Here is an 18033-nt window from a genome sequence, read left to right as displayed (position 1 = left end):
GAACTCAAGCTCGTCAACTTCCTTAGGGCCAACCGAGATGTATTTGCGTGGAAACCAGCGAATATGCCAGGAGTGCCCAAGGAGTTGATAGAGCATGCCCTGAAAGTTGACCCCACAGCTACACCAAAGAAGCAGCGGCTACGGCGTTTCTCCTCGGAAAAGAGAGAAGCCATCAAGCAGGAGCTGGTGAAACTACTCGAGGCAGGGTTCATCAAAGAAGTCTACCATCCAGAATGGTTGGCCAACCCTATACTAGTTTAGAAGAAAAACAACAACGAGTGGAGGATGTGCGTCGACTACACCGATCTAAACAAGCATTGCCCAAAGGATCCTTTCGGGCTACCACGCATTGATCAAGTAATCGACTCCACGGCATCAAGACGACATTTATCACCCCTTACGGGGCATACGCCTACAAGACCATGTCCTTTGGGTTGAAGAACGCTTGTGCCACATATCAGCGTGCAATACAGTTATGCTTCGCTGACCAGCTACATCGCAATGTTGAAGCCTATGTTTACGATGTTGTCGTCAAAACCAAGACCCAGGATCAATTCATTACTGACCTGGAAGAAACCTTCAACAGCCTCCGAAAATTCCGTTGGAAACTCAACCCAACCAAGTGTGTCTTCGGCGTACCTTCTGGAAAACTACTCGTTCATCGTCAGCAACCGAGGAATCGAGGCCAACCCGGAGAAGATCAATGCCATCATGGCCATGGACGCCCCAGCTACTATCAAGGACGTCCAAAAGCTCACAGGCTGCATGGCAGCCTTGAAATGGTTCTTGTCCAGACTTGGTGAACGGGGCCTACCCTTCTTCAAGCTCCTCAAGCGACAAGACAAATTTGAGTGGACCACAGAAGCTGCGGAAGCACTCGAGAACCTCAAGCATCATCTCCAGTCACCGCCAATTCTTACAGCTCCACTACCAGGCGAGGACCTACTCCTCTACATCGCCACGACTACTCACATAGTCAGTACGGCAATCGTAGTCGAATGCCCGGAGGAAGGCCCTGCTTACGGCGTCCAGAGACCAGTCTACTTCATCAGCGAAGTACTCTCAGAATCAAAGGTTAGATATCCATCAATCAAGAAACTTCTGTATGGAATCCTAATCACCTCCAGGAAGCTTCGACACTATTTCGATGAGTACAAGATCTCAATAATAACTGACTTCCCATTGGGGGATATACTCCACAATCGGGATGCCACTGGACGAATCTCAAAGTGGGCAGTTGAACTGGGAGCCTTGGAAATCAATTTTAAGCCAAGAACAGCAATCAAGTCACAAGCACTAGTCGACTTCCTAGCTGAATGGCGGGAAAATCATGTCCCAGCACCTCACAACGTCCCTGAGCATTGGGTAATGTACTTTGACGGCTCACTCAAGCTCGACGGAGGCGGCGCGAGAGTTCTGTTCATCTCCCCCAAGGGAGAACAGTTAAACTATGTGTTCCAAATCTTGTTCAAAGTCTCCAACAATGAAGCTGAATACGAGGCACTGCTACACGGCCTTCGACTAGCATTATCTCTCGGCATCAAGTGACTACTTGTCTACGGCGACTCTCTACTCGTCGTCCAACAAGTAAATAAAGAATGGGACATCAACAAGGATACAATGGATGCATACGTTGAAGAAATCAGAAAGCTCGAAAACAAGTTCTCAGGATTGGAAATCCACCACGTGGATCATGACAATAACGTGGGAGCCAACGTCCTCTCCAAATTTGGTTCTACTCGAGCAGCTGTCCCACCGGGAGTCTTTGTTCATGAACTACATCATCCATCAGTCAAAGTACAAAGCCAACAAGGTACTGACGCAGAGGCCGCGGCCACAGTCAGAGAAGTATTGATGATCGAAGAAGACAGGCGGATTCAGTTCACCGACTTCATCAAGGAGTTCAAGCTTCCACCACATGTCGATCCCAAGAGCGCTGAAGCTGCCCGCATCATCAGGCGTAGCAAGGGTTTCGTCCTCGTCGGTGACAACCTCTACAAGCATTCTGCATCTAGCATCCTAATGAAATGTGTTACCCTGAAGAAGGCAAAGGAATCCTCAGGGAGATACATGAAGGAGTCTGTGGCAATCACGCCGCATCACGGACATTAGTCGGCAAGGCTTACAGATCAGGGTTCTTCTGGCCAACAGCTATTTCAAACGCAGAGGACCTTGTCAGACGATGCCCCAGCTGCCAATTCTTCGGCAAGAAGACTCATGTCCCAGCACATAATTTGATAACAATCCCTCCTTCATGGTCGTTCGCCTGTTGGAGTCTGGACATGATCGGACCATTAACCGTAGCTCCAAGAGGATTTAATCATGTGCTGATAGCAGTCGATAAGTTTACTAAGTGGATCGAGTACAAGCCCATTGTCAAGATCTCGTCAGATAGAGCAGTGGATTTCATCTCGGACATCATCCACCGGTTTGGATTTCCTCATACTATCATCACAGATATTGGCTCTAACTTCACATCACAGTCTTTCTGGGATTTCTGTGACAATTCTTGCATAAAGGTCAAATATGCTTCAGTAGCTCACCCTAGAGCAAATGGTCAAGTAGAGCATATCAACAGCTTAGTACTCGACGGCTTGAAAAAAAGACTCTACGACGCTAACACCAAGAAAGGTGGCAAGTGGATTCAAGAATTATCCCATGTGGTCTGGGGGTTGCGAACGCAACCTAGCAAAGCAACTGGACAAACTCCTTCCTTTCTCACCTATGGGTCAGAGGCTATACTACCCGCAGATATCATGTGGAAATCTCCAAGAGTAGAAGCCTACCAAGAAGGAGAGGCAGATGAAGCTCGACAACTTGAGTTAGATTCAGTCGAAGAGGTCAGGATCAATGCTTTGACCCAATTGGCTAGATACCTTCAAGGAGTCAGGCGCTATCACGATCGCAATATCCAGCAAAGATCTTTCAATGTCGGAGACCTAGTTCTACGAAGAATTCAAGATGAGACAGGATTGCACAAGTTAAATTTCAGATGGGAGGGACCTTTCATCGTATCTAAGGTCACAAGACCCGGATCATACAGAATTACTGATGCAGATGGCAACGAGGTACCCAATTCCTGAAATATTGAACACTTACGCAGATTTTATCCTTGATCCAAGTAACATGGTGACGTTAGTTGATCTCTTTAATAAAGCAAGGGTTTTTATCAGCTTTTCGACTACATTAAAGGCAGTTTTTTCAATCTGGCAGCACCATCTCCGACTACTCTCCAAAAGGTTCATCTAACCAGGATAATCTCCACAGATTCATATTGATCGGGATAACCTGTTCAGGATAGCTTACATAGTTTTCTCAGGATAACTGTACAAGTCACATCCTTGTCTTCGATATAAAGGCACAACCTACTCGCTAGCTCGAGAAGGAATATGGATACCTTTACTAGTTTGTCCATCTTAGGTAACTCGACGGAGTTCATCCTAACAGGTCAACTATAAGGAACTCCAGCCTTACTTTAAAAAGGCAAAACCATCCGCTTGCTTGAGTATGTTATGGATACTACTAAATTTTGCCCTTCTGGGGTAACCCGACGGGGTTCATCCTAACCGGTCAATCTTAGTAGTTACTCCAGTCTACAAGTTAGGCACCCTATTCGCCAGCTCAAATAGGTATTGGATATTTCTAGGATGGTTTCGTCTTGGATAACTCGACGGGGTTCATCCTAACAGATCTATCTTAAAAATTACTCCAGTCCATGGTCAGGACAACCTACTCGCTTGCTCGAGTAGTTTATGGATATCTTTACAGTTTTTTCTATCTGGGTAATCCGACGGGATTCATCCCAATTGACCAACTATAGAGATTACTCCATGAGCATTCTACTCGACTGATCGAGTAGTTTGTACTTATCCTACGGTATCATATCATACTTCTGGAGACACACCAACAGGATAAAAGCAATATATATATATATATATATATATATATATATATATATATATATATATATATATATATATATATATATATATATATATATATATATATATATATATATATATATATATGACAAGATCTTACAGAAGATGTCAGGAACTATTACAAGCAGATCATTCTGCCAAGTTCTTTAAAATCTCCTCAGCAATTACTTCCGACTCTTTACAATAGTCCTGGAATTTCTCATCAGAATAATCAGGAGCTATTCCTTTAGCTATGGGAGCTAAATTGTACTGAGGCAAGTAAGACTTGACAACTCCAATCATATGAGTCAGGTAATTCTTGGAGGTGGCCGTCATGACGTCGAAGAATTTCTTGGGAGCCTCCTCTAGACGCTCTACCAAAGATTTACCACTCGACGACCCCTCTTCAGAATCTACCATATCCACAATAACCTGAGCTGCTGCTACTAGTCGATTGTGGTCGCTTGGAGAGCCTGATGGAAGGATATCTTAATGATTATTCAAAGCATTGATGAAGCAATATCAAGATAAGGATCAAAATACTCACAAGCTTGAGCAATCTGTAACTGTTCCTGGAGCTTGGCTTTTTCTTCCGCGAGGCTCTTGATCTGCTGCTTTATGTCACAAAGTTCTAGATGATGCTTTCGGTTTGCTTCATACGGCATGTTCCGAGCAGCAAGGGATTCATCTAGTCGTTTGGCAATTAAAACATTCTGTTGTTCCAAGGTTTTTCGATTGTCAACAGTCTTATACAAAGCATGTGATTTTAAGAAGGACCGATTAGCAACTTCCTGCAAAATACAAAGCAAGATTGGTCAGACGCCATCAACTACTCGACATAAGCAAGTAGCAACAGCAGAAGGTTCACCTTGGTATATTTGAAACTCCACTGCATATAATCTGCGAGTTTCTTCACGTTGTCTATAGACAACAACGGATCATCAAAAAGCTCTTTACCCAATTCATCCTGGGTAGATCTGGCATGGACTGGAAGGGTACTACTCGAACAGTAGGTTCTCTCGATCCTTCAGCTCTACTACTGTTAATTCCAGCCGCACTTGAAGTACCTTCAATCGCCGCAGGAGTAATCTTGGGTGCCTCAGGATTTGGCTCATTCAATGTTCTCGGCATGTCTGAACTTGGCAAGTTGATAGTTGAGTTCTCGATCAACCCAATTACTGGTGACTCGGGGGCTGATCGAGTAGTTGTTTCTGAACCACTCTGCACCCAGTTACGGAAATCCTGGATCTGATCTTTTTCATGCGCTGGGAGATATTTGATCCTAGCCAAGAAAAATTTGAAATAAGACAACTGAGGCAAACAGGATCTAATCAAAAATGTCAGATTCTTACTGGCCACTGTCGGGACGGTGAATTTTCCTCTGTAACAAAGCTCCAGGAGCTGCCTTCCGTTTCCTGCTATCATCAGAAGGAGCAGCATCTTCTGAGGTTGGAGGCATGCATTACCATGTCTTATATTTTTTCTACAAAGGAGGCAAGAATTCGTCAGCAGGTCAAAATGCATGCCAACAAGTACTCGATAGTATTTCACAACACTTACCTAGGTTTTTTCAGGAGGATTGCCTGCCCAGAAGAGTGCTGGCAGTTTCAAAGACTTGTCAAAGTTATCGAGTACTTTACAACATCTTCTGATTGCTTCAGAGAGAGCCATTGCTTCTGACGATAGTCTGGTGGGGTCTTTCGTGCCTTCATATATGAAGGCAGGATGTTTCCGATGCTGGACCCGACGGCTTACAAAGGAGAAGACCACATGATCACAGGTAACTCCTTTGTTTTTTCAATTTACAATGGCTCTAAGGATGCACTCGACTTGCTTGCCACCAGGCCCGGTACTCGACCAGTTCTCTTGGACATGGGGGCGCCAGGAACTCTTTCTGGAAGTGGAGATTCGAAATTCCCGACATGAAACTAGAATTTTTTTCCACTCGGTTTCTTTACCCGCTGGATCATAAGCTAAGTACTCGTCCTGGGTTTCGGGACGAAGCACTAGTTCACACCCGCCAACGGCGGAGGGTTTACTGGCATTTGGAATGGGTACAAGGATGAAGAAATGTTGGAAAAGATGGAAATGGGGAAGGATACCAAGAAAAGCTTCGCAGAAATGAGTAAATATAGAAAGATACAAGATAGATTGAGGAGTCAAATGATGCAATTGGATTCTCCAGAATTGCAGAAGAGCATGGAAGAATTCAGACACAGGTACCGCAAGACCACGTTCTACAAAATCACGGAACATGACGGTTTCAAGTGTACCTTCAAAAGGATAATCCTCTCCTTCACCTGCACGCCATTGGATTACACCTTGAGTCTGGAGAAGACCCCATATTCTCCAGTTCTTGTACAGCCGATTCAGACATTTTGCTTCTGCGCCATCCTGTGGAAAGATTCGCAACTGCTTCATCTTCAACTTTGGACTTGTCTTTCTTGGGAGCCATCTTAAGGTCACGAGTTTAGGCTCGGGGCTACGAGAGGGGCTACGGATGTCACGGGCAGTTGGGAAGTGTAAATCTGAATTTGACGGCGGACAGAAATAAAAAGGATAAAAACCCTAGGAGTTACCGAACAGGTTTATATGGTCTCTGATGGCAATTTTGTGAATACTTGGAAGATCAACGGATTATTTCCTTTTCAAGAAAGTTTCATCACAAATTTTGTCACGAGTTATTGATTCTTAAATTTAAATTGAGAGATTTAAATTCAAGACTCGGGGGCTGCGGGATATGTGCATCAGAGATTCATTTTTCAAATTTTTGGAAAATAATAAAAGAAAAAGACTGAAGTGACCCTCAGCCTAATTCTGCGATTCAACCTAAGGCTCGGGGGCTACTCCATATAGAGCGCGAGTACTTCGCGCACCATATATGATCAAGACTTCAGGGCTTGAGCACCTCACAGCCTCGGAGCAACCGGAAGTACTTGGAGGACTACTCGACGTATCTGAAGGAAGGCACAGAAGCAACCAGAAGGATGTTCTGACTACTTGAAGTACTCGAAGATGCCCAGCCAAGTACTCGACGCCTGCAGGACTCGGGTACGAAGAGCTCGGGGGCTTGTCAGACCCGGGGCTGCGGGACTGCTTATAGGCATAGAATGTTCTAGAGTAAGGGATAGCTCATGGATAGACCTTACCTCTCTTGTAACTACCGAATAGGCGTAGAACTAGCTGCAGTACAAAGGAAATTACCCAATCTTGTTGTAGTAGGACTCCAACTATACTCGGCTAGGACTTTCCATGTAACCCTGTCCCCCAGATATATAAGGGCGGGCAGGGATCCCCTCAAAATACATCAACACCTAAGGCAATACAAACCACCACACAGGACGTAGGGTATTACGCAACTCGTGGCCCGACCTGTCTAAATCTTTGTGTTCCTTGCACCATCGAGTTCCAGAGCAGTCGATCCCTACCTACAAACCTTACTGCTAAGGGTATCCCTGAGCATGCTTGGCGATAAATATCGACAGTAACTTCTTAGGAGAAAATACTTGAGGCATAAAACAATCACCCAAGTGGAATATATGCCTGGGGATTCTCACTTTTGGTCAGGTTTGATGAACATCAAGTCAGACTTCTTGAGATTAGGCAGATTTCAACTAGGGAATAGGGCCCAAATCAGATTCTGGGAGGATACCTGGCTGGGAAATATTCCGTTTAAACGTCAATACCCCGGCTTATATAATATAGTTAGGAAGAAATCAGATTCTGTGAGTACGGTGTTTTGATCAAACCCTCTTAATGTAACGTTCAGGAGATCCTTGGTGGACAACAATCTGCGCCAATGGCAGTAGTTAGTTGCCAGGGTGGTGGATGTTCAACTCCATGATCGTGATGATAAATTTATTTGGTCTCTACATTAAAATGGAATGTTCACGGTTCGCTCTATGTATAGGGCTTTAACTACCAATGAAGTTTCACATCATCATGTTATATGGAAGCTGAAAATTCCTCTTAAAATTAAAGTGTTCATGTGGTATCTGTTAAAAGGTGTAACACTCACTAAATATAACTTAGCAAGGAGACGATGGAAAGGAAGTGTAAGGTGTTGTTTTTGTAATCTTGACGAAACAATGCAACATCTTTTCTTTGATTGTCCAAATGCTAAATTCATTTGGAGACTGGTACAGGTTGTGTTTAATTTACCTATGCATTTAAATGTGAATGATATTTTCACTAATTGGCTGAACGGGGTAAACAAAAAACTGAGGTATCAGGCTTGGGTGGGAGCATGCGCCACTTTATGGGCAATTTGGCTAAGCCGAAATGATGTGGTTTTTAACAAGGCACAAGTTTTCTCTTCTTTGCAGGTAATATTCAGGGCGACTCACTGGATCTGCTTTTGGGCACTCCTTCAAAAAGAAGAGGGAAGACCACCAATCATGTCAGGGTGTCGTGCTCTTGAAGTAGCTGCTATGGAATGCTTTACCTCCAATGGATGGCTTTTTAGTAATCGAATTGCTCATGTTTAATTTCTTCCCACTCAGCACAAACTTGGTTGTGGTGCTTTTTTTGTTTGGTCGTTCTGTGGACTTTTGGTTGGTTGTAATAATGAACAGTCACATGTATCTATCGATACAGAGGCTGAAATATTAAAATATATTCCCTTATCTAAAAATCTGGCATCTTGTTTGTCCCTTAGCCCGATCTTCAATCTGAACTTCTGAAGCATAATTCTGCCTTTTTGTTATGATGTCCTTGATTCTTTTCACCGACTTGGGATATGGTAGATTGGTAGTAGGAAAACAATCTCAACAAATTTGACAAGATGCAAATGGGCTGGTGACTTTTGGTTAATTTCAAAGAACATCCGCTGCTCCGTCCGTTAACATACTGCCAATACATTTTCTCTGACAATACATGAGAAATTGGAGGTCGTATTCAAGAAGAAATTGGAGGCCATAGCTTAGGAAAACTCAAGTACTTCTGTACATTAGCAGCGTAGCTACTTGGTTGGCTGTCAGATTCACAGTTCAGAACATATGAATGCTTTGCCTTAGTTAGTCATCAACCATATTTTTGTTCAAAGATCGTAGCGTATTCTTGCTGGAAAAAGGTGAGGGAAAGAAGATGAAAACCGCTTCACAAAAAAAGAAGATAAACATATCAACAGCTGCATGCAACTGCATCAACAGCCTTTTGAACTCTTGATATGCCTTTGTTATAGAAGCCCCAATTCATGATGCGAATAATTTGAAAAAGGGACTGAAATTTGAGTGTCCAATTTAACCGTCAGGAAATCAAGAGCTTCTTTGCGATTAGGTACATTGGTAATTCAGGTGCTTCTACGTCTACATGCTGAAGACATGGTGCTGGTCACACGAGGAGAAAATTTGAGGGTAACACCAATCGGCAGTTTTTTTTCCATACACTTGCTCACAGCTAACTGTGTTATGAAATTTCTGAACTTTCTATAAAAGATGAGCACTGAAGGCTTCTCGGATGGACTTGCATAGGCAATCCTAGTGTGTGTCTGCGACACCACTCGGTATTGCTTTAGCTTCATTAAAGCTAGTCAACATTGTCCATTGAGGTCTAGGCTGCCGTATATCAGTATATGTTTGATCTTGGGGATCTCTACATATATAGGAATAAACCATTCCTAGTTTCCTAACATGTTTGCCAACAAAATGCTTGACGTTATTACAGCAGATTAAGGTACAAAAAAACTGTAACTGGCAGATTTGGGTGCCCTAGTGAGTGGTGACCCGTTTTCAACTTCTTCATTAGGTTGCCTGGGCAGAAAGAGGAGCACTCAAAGATCACCAACTTATCCAGCTATAGTGCACACGATGAAATGTCCAAAATGGCATTAGTTTGCTTCATCCCATTTCGTTGAATTCTAATTTCAAGAGTCAAGACTTCGGGCCAATAATATGATGAAACCTTTTTTTTTCACTCAACAATACTTCCTGCAAATAAAACAGCAAATCTTTTTTCACCCCACAAATCTTCCTGCAAATAAGACATGGATTCATTCAGGGCAGAAGCAACCTTCAACGTTCATGCATCAAGCATTTTATAAGTTAGATCTATAAATTGATGGCTCAAATAACTAATAATGGGTTGTCCTAGGAACATTGGTACTAGGACATGTATTGCCTTCGTAAAACAGCATATTAAATATTAAAATGGAGAGCTCACCACTGATAAAAGAGTCATCATTAGCTGTATCAATCATCTGAATATCTGATGGCAGCATGCTCAAAATAATCTCTCCTTGCATCTGCATCCAATCAGAAGAAATGGTAACATCACAACGTAACAATGTGGATAATGTAAAGTAGATAATTTAGGTTGTTAAAATCTCTGGTCATGCTTACCATGTTTCATAGTTAAAGAAGGATCTTCTTTCTCCATATAACCAACTACCTTTGCAGGATTACCTACAGCCATACTTTGAAATAAAAGCAAAACAATAGTATAAAAATCAATGATGACCTTATAATATAGTGAAAACCATTCAGTTATAGCAGAAATGATGACCAAATGTTAACAAAATAAGTATTGCACTAACAAAATGTATACTGTCTTAATCAAAGGTTGTACAAAGATGGGCCATTACAAGCTTGATTCCCATCAGGATTTTAACTTTCCTTATAGATTCTTCACTAATTGTCAATAGGACATTGCAGTGCTGAAAGACCAGGTGCTTATATTTGCAACTGATTATTATAAGGCTCAGCTACCAAGAGATATACCACCTATCTGTAGTTAGTAAGACTCGATCTGCAGCTGTTAGACATGACACAAGTGTCATAATGCTGGACTAGTTATTTAAGTTACTAAACCAAACTGTGCTCTAGGTTTTAAACCAGCACGCTGCAAAGTTAATTTCAGACATTTCAAAAAGTGTGTAAAGATGTAGCCTCTAGCAGCTCGATAGTGAATATAGATGCAATAATATACACTGGATAGTATATTATTGCATCTAAATTCACTATGAGGTCCCTAGTTCAGATTTCCCCCTTGCTAAAATTTTCATCATGTAAAATGATGGGCCCTTGTGCAGGTACATCTGAGGTCCCAAGTTCAGATTTCTCCCTTGCTCAAATTTTCGCTGCGGTGATTTTATGTAAGACTGTAATATAGTAGTCTAATTTCTAACCTGTGGGGAGGTACATCCTTCAAAACAAGGGAGCCCGCGGCAATCATGGCACCTTCACCTACATTTATATTGCCAAGGATAGTAGCACCAGCTCCAATAAGAGCACCCTGACCGATCTTGGGGTGCCTGTCTCCATGTTCCTTGCCTGTACCTCCAAGTGTAACACCCTGTACCAAAGGTGTGACTCATAAGCTGGGGAACTTCCATTCTTGCTACGGCTTTCCCTAAAGAACAGTTAGAGATCTTACAGAATCAAACTTTGAAGGAAAAGGAACCAGCATGAAAAACATTTGTAGAAATAGGAAAATCATGCAATGGTTATAGAATACATATGGGAAATTAGTCAAGTGAGGACTAAAGTTATTTATGATTACCAAAAACTGAAGGGAAAAGAAATTCGATACTGCAAAGCAATCATATGCATGTTCTCTTTTTCCTCTTCTGTCATACTTGCATATGTGCACATCAAAAGGTTTCTCGTGCCTCTAGAGTCTAGACTAAAATGCAAAATCTTCTGAACTTAATACAGAAAAGATAATATTCATCGAGTAAGTACAAATGGTGCATAGAGATTAGTCTAACTGAATTAGATATCCATTGAATTAATGGAGAACTTAAAAAATGGAACACTACATATTATTTATCAGTAGTGATATATAACTAACTTGGCATTTATATCTTCTTTGTATATTATCATCATAGAATAATACTGCATTGCCTTGGCAAATTTGCCTTTCAAAAAGGACCTACTGTCAAAATGATTATCAAAGGAAGATTCACAGCTTCAGTTGATAAAAACCTGGACACCTTGATATAGCCTGCTGCCTAGCTTGACAACTACAACTGAATAACTGATTAGCCATGAAGGTTGCAACTTGCTATATTGAAAGTAATAATGAATGGATGGAGCATAATCAAATTGATTTCATTGCTTATACATGATTTTTGCCTGGGGTCTAAGGATTTGTGGTTTCTTAAACTGCTTGTATTTTCCACCATTTGAAATAGCAACCGATTCGTTATGACAATGGCCAACACTACAACCATACTGCATATGCTCTATTTTCGTGAATAATATGCTCTATTTTCGTGAATAGGTATAATTGAACACTACCTTTTCAAGACATAATGAAACATGATACCCAACAGTGAGTTGATGGTAATAGAAATATGCAGCTACTGTAACAGCATGTTGCAGCATACCAGCTTGACTATACATAGAAAGAACAACCAAAGATAAATATGCATGCCTATCATGCTTCATATGCTAGTTGCTATTATGATTTTTGATACACTGTTGCAACTTATTTATCTCGTTTCTTTATAATCAACAAGAACGTAACAACTAAAAAGGACCTTGGAACAGAGCTAATTAACCAGCCAACTGCAATCCAACAAACCCATTTTCAGCATTCAGAACGACTTCAAGAACTAAACAATTTCTCTCAAACAAGAAAGGAACACACAAATTCTGGAAACAAAAAAAAAACTGAACAATTTCTCTCAATCATGAAAGGAACACACCAAATTGTGGAATAAAAAATTATATTGCAGGATCGCACTACTTTTTAAGGGAAAAAGAGAGCTGATTTCTACAGTCACCTGCATTAACGAAACCCAATTTCCAACTACAGCAGTTTCACCAATGACTAGGCCCGTTCCATGATCCAACAATATTCCCTCACCAATTTTGGCAGCTACAACATAGGAAATAAAGAAAGGTAAGGGAGGAAAAAACTAAAGTTCCAAAGCATACTACAAAACAAAAATAAATAACCATGATCTGAATTTCACAGATGAAAACTTAAAAGGTGTAAGCACTAAGCACTCTTGCAGGGTCCTGCCACTTATTTTCTAGCCTGAAGAACAAACCAACAAAGCACTTACAGGATGGCAATAGATATAACTACATAAGCATTAAGTACAGAACTTTATTATGACCTGGTTCTTAATAAACTGATAGTAATTCAGTTACTACTAAGTTGACTGGTGACTGATTTATCATGGCTGACTGTGTCTTACCACCTTATTTACTTCTAGTGTTTTCTAGTGTTCTGTGGCATGGCTGTATCTAACTTCTCCAATATTTTTAAGGAAACAACAATCCCACATGTACTGAAAATCGTGTGTAAATTTGAAATTATTATTATATAACTAAAATACAGTCTTCTAAATTCATAGACGAGATACCTGGATGTATATCCACAGCAAATACCTGCAATCAACATAATAGCAAAATTTACTCAAAAAGGGAAGTTATGCGGACTATAACAATCTGTCTGCTGTTTAAGAAATCAGGTTTCACCTCACTAATACGACTTTGCAGTGCCAAAGCCAGAACTTTACGTCCCTGGTTCCATAATACATTAGCTATCCTATACGATTGCAAGGATTGGTAACCCTGAAAAACAGCATACAAGCAATGTAATAAGACTCTGGACATCAGGGTCTTATGTCTGTAAGAATTCGCTGGCATACGAAGGTAAAAAAACAAATAACATGGTAGAGAAGGATGGCACAGGAAATTTAATCCTACTCAGTAAAATGAGCAATGAAATCCTGCCCAGGGGGTCAACCTGGAATGGATCTCGTAGTACGTACCTTTAGGTATAACAATGCCCAGCTATATTGCGCACAAGCTGGATCTCTGTCTTTGAAGGCCTGAATTGGAAAAGCAGTTCCCAATAGATCATTAACAGGATGATGTAGAAGAATCCATATGTAAACACAAAAGAAATGGCTTCGCAGAATAATAGTGACTCACCTGAGCATCAAGGCGAATGGAACGACATATATCTTTGTTATTCATCATAACATCATTAAAAATATCGATTAGTTGAGTAGCAAGCAATGTTGGATCTTCAAGCCTGTTTGCAAGGACGAAGCTCAACGCTCGCTCCAGACAATCATGAGACAACACACTGGCGTACAAGAAGCTACTTAAAATAGGCTCCTTTTCTGCCTGTGAAATGTGAACATCGCTCTGTCAGCCATCAGATAACAAAAAATATCAGTAAAGGCCCTGTTTAGTTCCCTTTACATGTAAACGCAAAAAAAATTTGCGACAGAATCTTGCCAATTTGAAGTACTAAATGAAGTCTATTTACAAAAATTTTTGCACAGATGGGTTGTAAATCGCGAGACGAATCTAATTATGCTAATTAATCCATGATTAAGCAATAATTAGCGGATGGTTACTGTAGCATCACTGTTGCAAATCATGGATTAGGTAGGCTCATTAGATTCGTCTCGTGATTTACAGCCCATCCATGCAAAAAGTTTTGTAAATAGACTTCATTTAGTACTTCAAATTAGCAAGATTCTTTCGCAAAATTTTGCGTTTACAGGGTGGGAACTAAACAGGGCCAAAATCATGCCAGATACGACAATACATAAAGAGGGGCGCCAGTAAGATTAGAATACTAATAAGAGCGCAAATTATCAGCATGATTTTTACTGCAACATTCTTTTACAGGATTTGCTGTCTTTGCATAATTAAGTAGACATAAAGATCTTCTGCAGGTTGTAGGTATGCTTAACGTTAGTTGCATGGAGCTGTATTTTATTGTTGCTTCTTCAGTTTACTTGAGCAAAACTTAGCTTCCCTACATAATAAATGCAAAAGATATTCCGGATCCTGCATATTCAGTTCTTCACACAACTTTTTTGCCAAAACAGATTACAGCATCATTAATTTTTTCTTCAGTTCTACACACGACTTTTTGCCAGAAACAGATTACCACATCATTAAAGTTGAGCTGCCGGGTTGCCAATGAAAATTTGGCTTTCTTGGCTAAGCTGAACCCACACCTATTTGCGAACTAAAAAGAAATGAGAACTAGTAATGCTTTAAAAAGTAGCTCCTAGCCAATAAATTATCTCAACCAATCCACTCTCTTGTCAAAGTAAAATAAAATAAATAATGCCGCACTTGACCACCCCACGCAAAAGAAAAATAACGGTGCTATTAAACCCAAGAACTAGAAAAGCTGACTACGGAGAGACTAATACTCCAAGCTGTAGCATTTTGCCACAGGAATCTGGATATACGTAAACGGAGTCTAGAGTAAGGTGGCAAATTCCAGGAAAGGTGATGACAATTAAGAGCCAGAAAAAAGAAAATCTTTTGCAACCATGATTCATCATCTGCGTGCCACAAAATCACACGGGCCGCGCGGCGATCAAATCCAACCAATGGTCCAATCGAGCTGCGAGAGCAGGTTCCTGATTCCCGAGACATACTCACCTCAGACTTGGCCTCCGACTTGACGGCCTCCCATATGGGGTCCTCGGCAGAGTCGAGGATGCCCCGCGCCGCCGCCACGGTGCTCGCCCGCGAGCTCCCCATGACGTAGATGGGGAAAATGGCCTCGGACCGTCTCCTCCACACCCCCGCGCACGATCCGCCGCACCCGGAGGCGGCGGCCGGCGCCACCTTCACCCTCCCGCGCGCCGTCTCGCCGCTGTGGTCCTCCACCTTCTCGAGCACCAGGCACCCGCAGGACGCCATGGTCTCAGGCAGCGGTGCCAGAGCCGTAAGCCGCCAGCCCGCGATCCTAGGGTTCCGCACGCTGCTGCGGCGGCGCGACGCGGCGAGCCGGGTGCGTGCGTGCGCGTGCGGCGGCGGGGCGGACGGAGGGAGAGGGAGGCGCGAAGGCGCACGGGGGGAGGAGCGGAGAAAAAAAGAGCGGTTGGGAGCAATCGAAATCGCCGAGACGACGGCGGGGCCCCACCCGCCACCACTGACGGCGGCGGTGACGCCGTCTGGGGATGCGTGCCCGGGCCCGGGGCTGGTGCGGCGAGGTTTTGGAGGCTTGCGCTTTTCGCTACTCGGTGACGGCTTTTCCCGGGGATTTTGCGGTGGGCGGTGGAGCCCCAGGGGGGCGGGCGCGCGGCGGCCTGTGCTGGTGCTGCAACGGCAGCCACGCTTTGCCTCCTCCTATGCCTTTTGGCGGATGCGGATGGTGTATCCTGCCCTCCTGCGGTGGCGCGGCGTCCGCGCGTCGGGCCGGTGGACGGGGCTCGGGACGTGTGATGTGTGCGGTCCGCGGAATCGTTGCGCGCACGGGCACGGCTCACCAGTGGGCTCACGGCGCCCGTGGTCCCCGGTTCACCGGAGCTGTGGATGCGTTGCGTTGCGTTTCGTGCGTGATTCGTGCCGCCGCCGAGGCGCCGACGACGACCGGCGATGGTGGGTGGGGGAGGCCTGACGGCTGACGTCAGGAAACTCCGGCTGCCTGACACGGCCACACGCACGCTCGGGGTTGCCGCTGGCTTGGCGGGCCGTGTCGCTCTTGTTGGCTGGGGCGACGAGGCCGGCCGACTAGCATTAGGCCGTGCCAAAGGTTTACCGCCTCTTTTATCAGAATGGAAGACGTGTTTTGATTGGACCTTCAATTTCTCATCTACTAACGTATTGGCGTATTGCTGTGTTCAGAACCATGAAACTGATTATCGTATGAAAATACGCTCAAATATGAATCCATCAGTGTCAGATCATGCAATGCAAAACAATAAACTCAAAGATAAATATCAGTTCAAACCTAAAAAGTTTGATTAAAAAAGTATCCAGTTTTAGAAGCACGAGCGGGGGCTTCCTCAATCCTTTTCATGTGCCTTCTGCATCTAATTGGACTTTTTTTCATGCTCTAAATTTATTATCTAAACTCACTACTACTTTAAGCACACAGGATACAGCTTATCAAATATTTTTACTATCACTTTTTAGGGTTTTTTTTTGGAAGAAGTATAAAGAAAGTATGGGAGGTGAAGTTCGTGTGACAAGACATCCCGTTCATTTAAGCTTTATGTACCAATCACTAGGTTGCAAAATAGAAATACACCAACTACATAAAAAACTGACTCTTATCCCTTACATGTTACTATTAGGGTGATGGGCTGCGCTGCTGGTCTTTCACAATTTCAAATAAAACCAATTTACTACCAACAAAAAAGTGATAGAATACAATGGATAAGTTAGTGGCAAAACATCTAAAGACAGGTCAGCTTTCACTTGGTGATCGACTATATATTGGGACAAAACACCTGATAATTGTCACACAGGAGTACTCCCTATGTCCTAGAATACAATTAGTTTAGACTCTTTTCAATCAAATCTTTTAAACTCTAATAATTTGGCAATATAAAAATAATATTAGTTTATTTATAATGAAACCAACTGTCATACATGTAATTTTTCTATTTAAAATCAATTTAAATATATTATTGGTCAAGTTGAAAATATTTATCTCTAACCATTGCTATATTTTGGGACCGAGATAGTAGTAATTAAAAACATGGTCTATCCAATCTCCAATAAAAGTAACTTTCAACTATCAATAAAATATACTACCTCCGTCTCAAAATACAACAACTTTTCACTTGATCGCAGTCAAACATTTTTATCTTTAACAAATACTATCTCCAAAATAATTTCTTTTAAATATAAATATTAAATGTGCGATAGTTGGTTTCATTATGAAAACAAGCGTACAACAGACAGTGGTAAGGCACGGAGTAGATTGTAGAGCGTTGTGTCCCCGTCTTCTTCACGTAGGTCTCTCTTGCCTTCTTCATGTTCAATGAAATGCATAAGCCATATTATTATCTATATCGCTAGTACTTTTAGGAGAGCAAATTGGAAGCTCGTGCATGCTAACATCGTTGATACCTATTTGTCTCATGAATTGAAGATATGCATCTGATTTTTGTCAATTCATTCCAACATTTGGGAGTACACGGGGATGGCAATGGTTGGGGGCATCATCTTCTGATCTAGGGTTCTAGCTTCAATTGGAGGTATTTATAAAAGCCTTTTTAGCTTTTCACTTTTGTGCATATTTGGTTTGTCAATTTGATCTGTATTATTATGGTGGAAAGGATGCTAGTTTTGGCAATTGGAATCCACATGGTTTATGTGTAACATATCTGCCATTCAGTGTGCTACATGCAAATAGATTGAAAAGTTGATCTTTTCACTATTGCATAAAA

General features: G+C 42.2%; 1 protein-coding gene across 3 annotated transcripts; it reads right to left on the bottom strand.

The window, feature by feature from the left end:
• Positions 1-9307: 9307 nt before the first annotated feature.
• On the bottom strand, positions 9308-15855 carry LOC120691052 (probable serine acetyltransferase 2). 3 transcript variants are annotated; one of them, XM_039974011.1, is made up of 10 exons: positions 15290-15855; positions 13808-14026; positions 13645-13704; positions 13349-13444; positions 13234-13258; positions 12646-12740; positions 11044-11210; positions 10259-10332; positions 10080-10161; positions 9308-9847 (listed from the first exon to the last, which is right to left on the bottom strand). In XM_039974011.1, the coding sequence occupies exons 1-9, from the start codon at positions 15551-15553 to the stop codon at positions 10109-10111; spliced, it is 1053 nt and encodes a 350-aa protein (XP_039829945.1). In that variant the 5' UTR covers positions 15554-15855; the 3' UTR covers positions 9308-9847; positions 10080-10108. The 3 variants fall into 3 exon arrangements, with proteins under 3 accessions (XP_039829945.1, XP_039829944.1, XP_039829946.1); XM_039974010.1 differs by having other exon boundaries at positions 9319-9890; positions 15290-15853; XM_039974012.1 differs by having other exon boundaries at positions 9325-9890; positions 13808-14005; positions 15290-15813.
• Positions 15856-18033: the final 2178 nt, after the last annotated feature.

This window comes from Panicum virgatum, chromosome 9N, assembly GCF_016808335.1.
Source record: "Panicum virgatum strain AP13 chromosome 9N, P.virgatum_v5, whole genome shotgun sequence".
Lineage (NCBI taxonomy): Eukaryota > Viridiplantae > Streptophyta > Magnoliopsida > Poales > Poaceae > Panicum > Panicum virgatum.
Note: the sequence above shows the minus strand (reverse complement) of the source record. Positions and strands in the feature narration are given on the sequence as shown.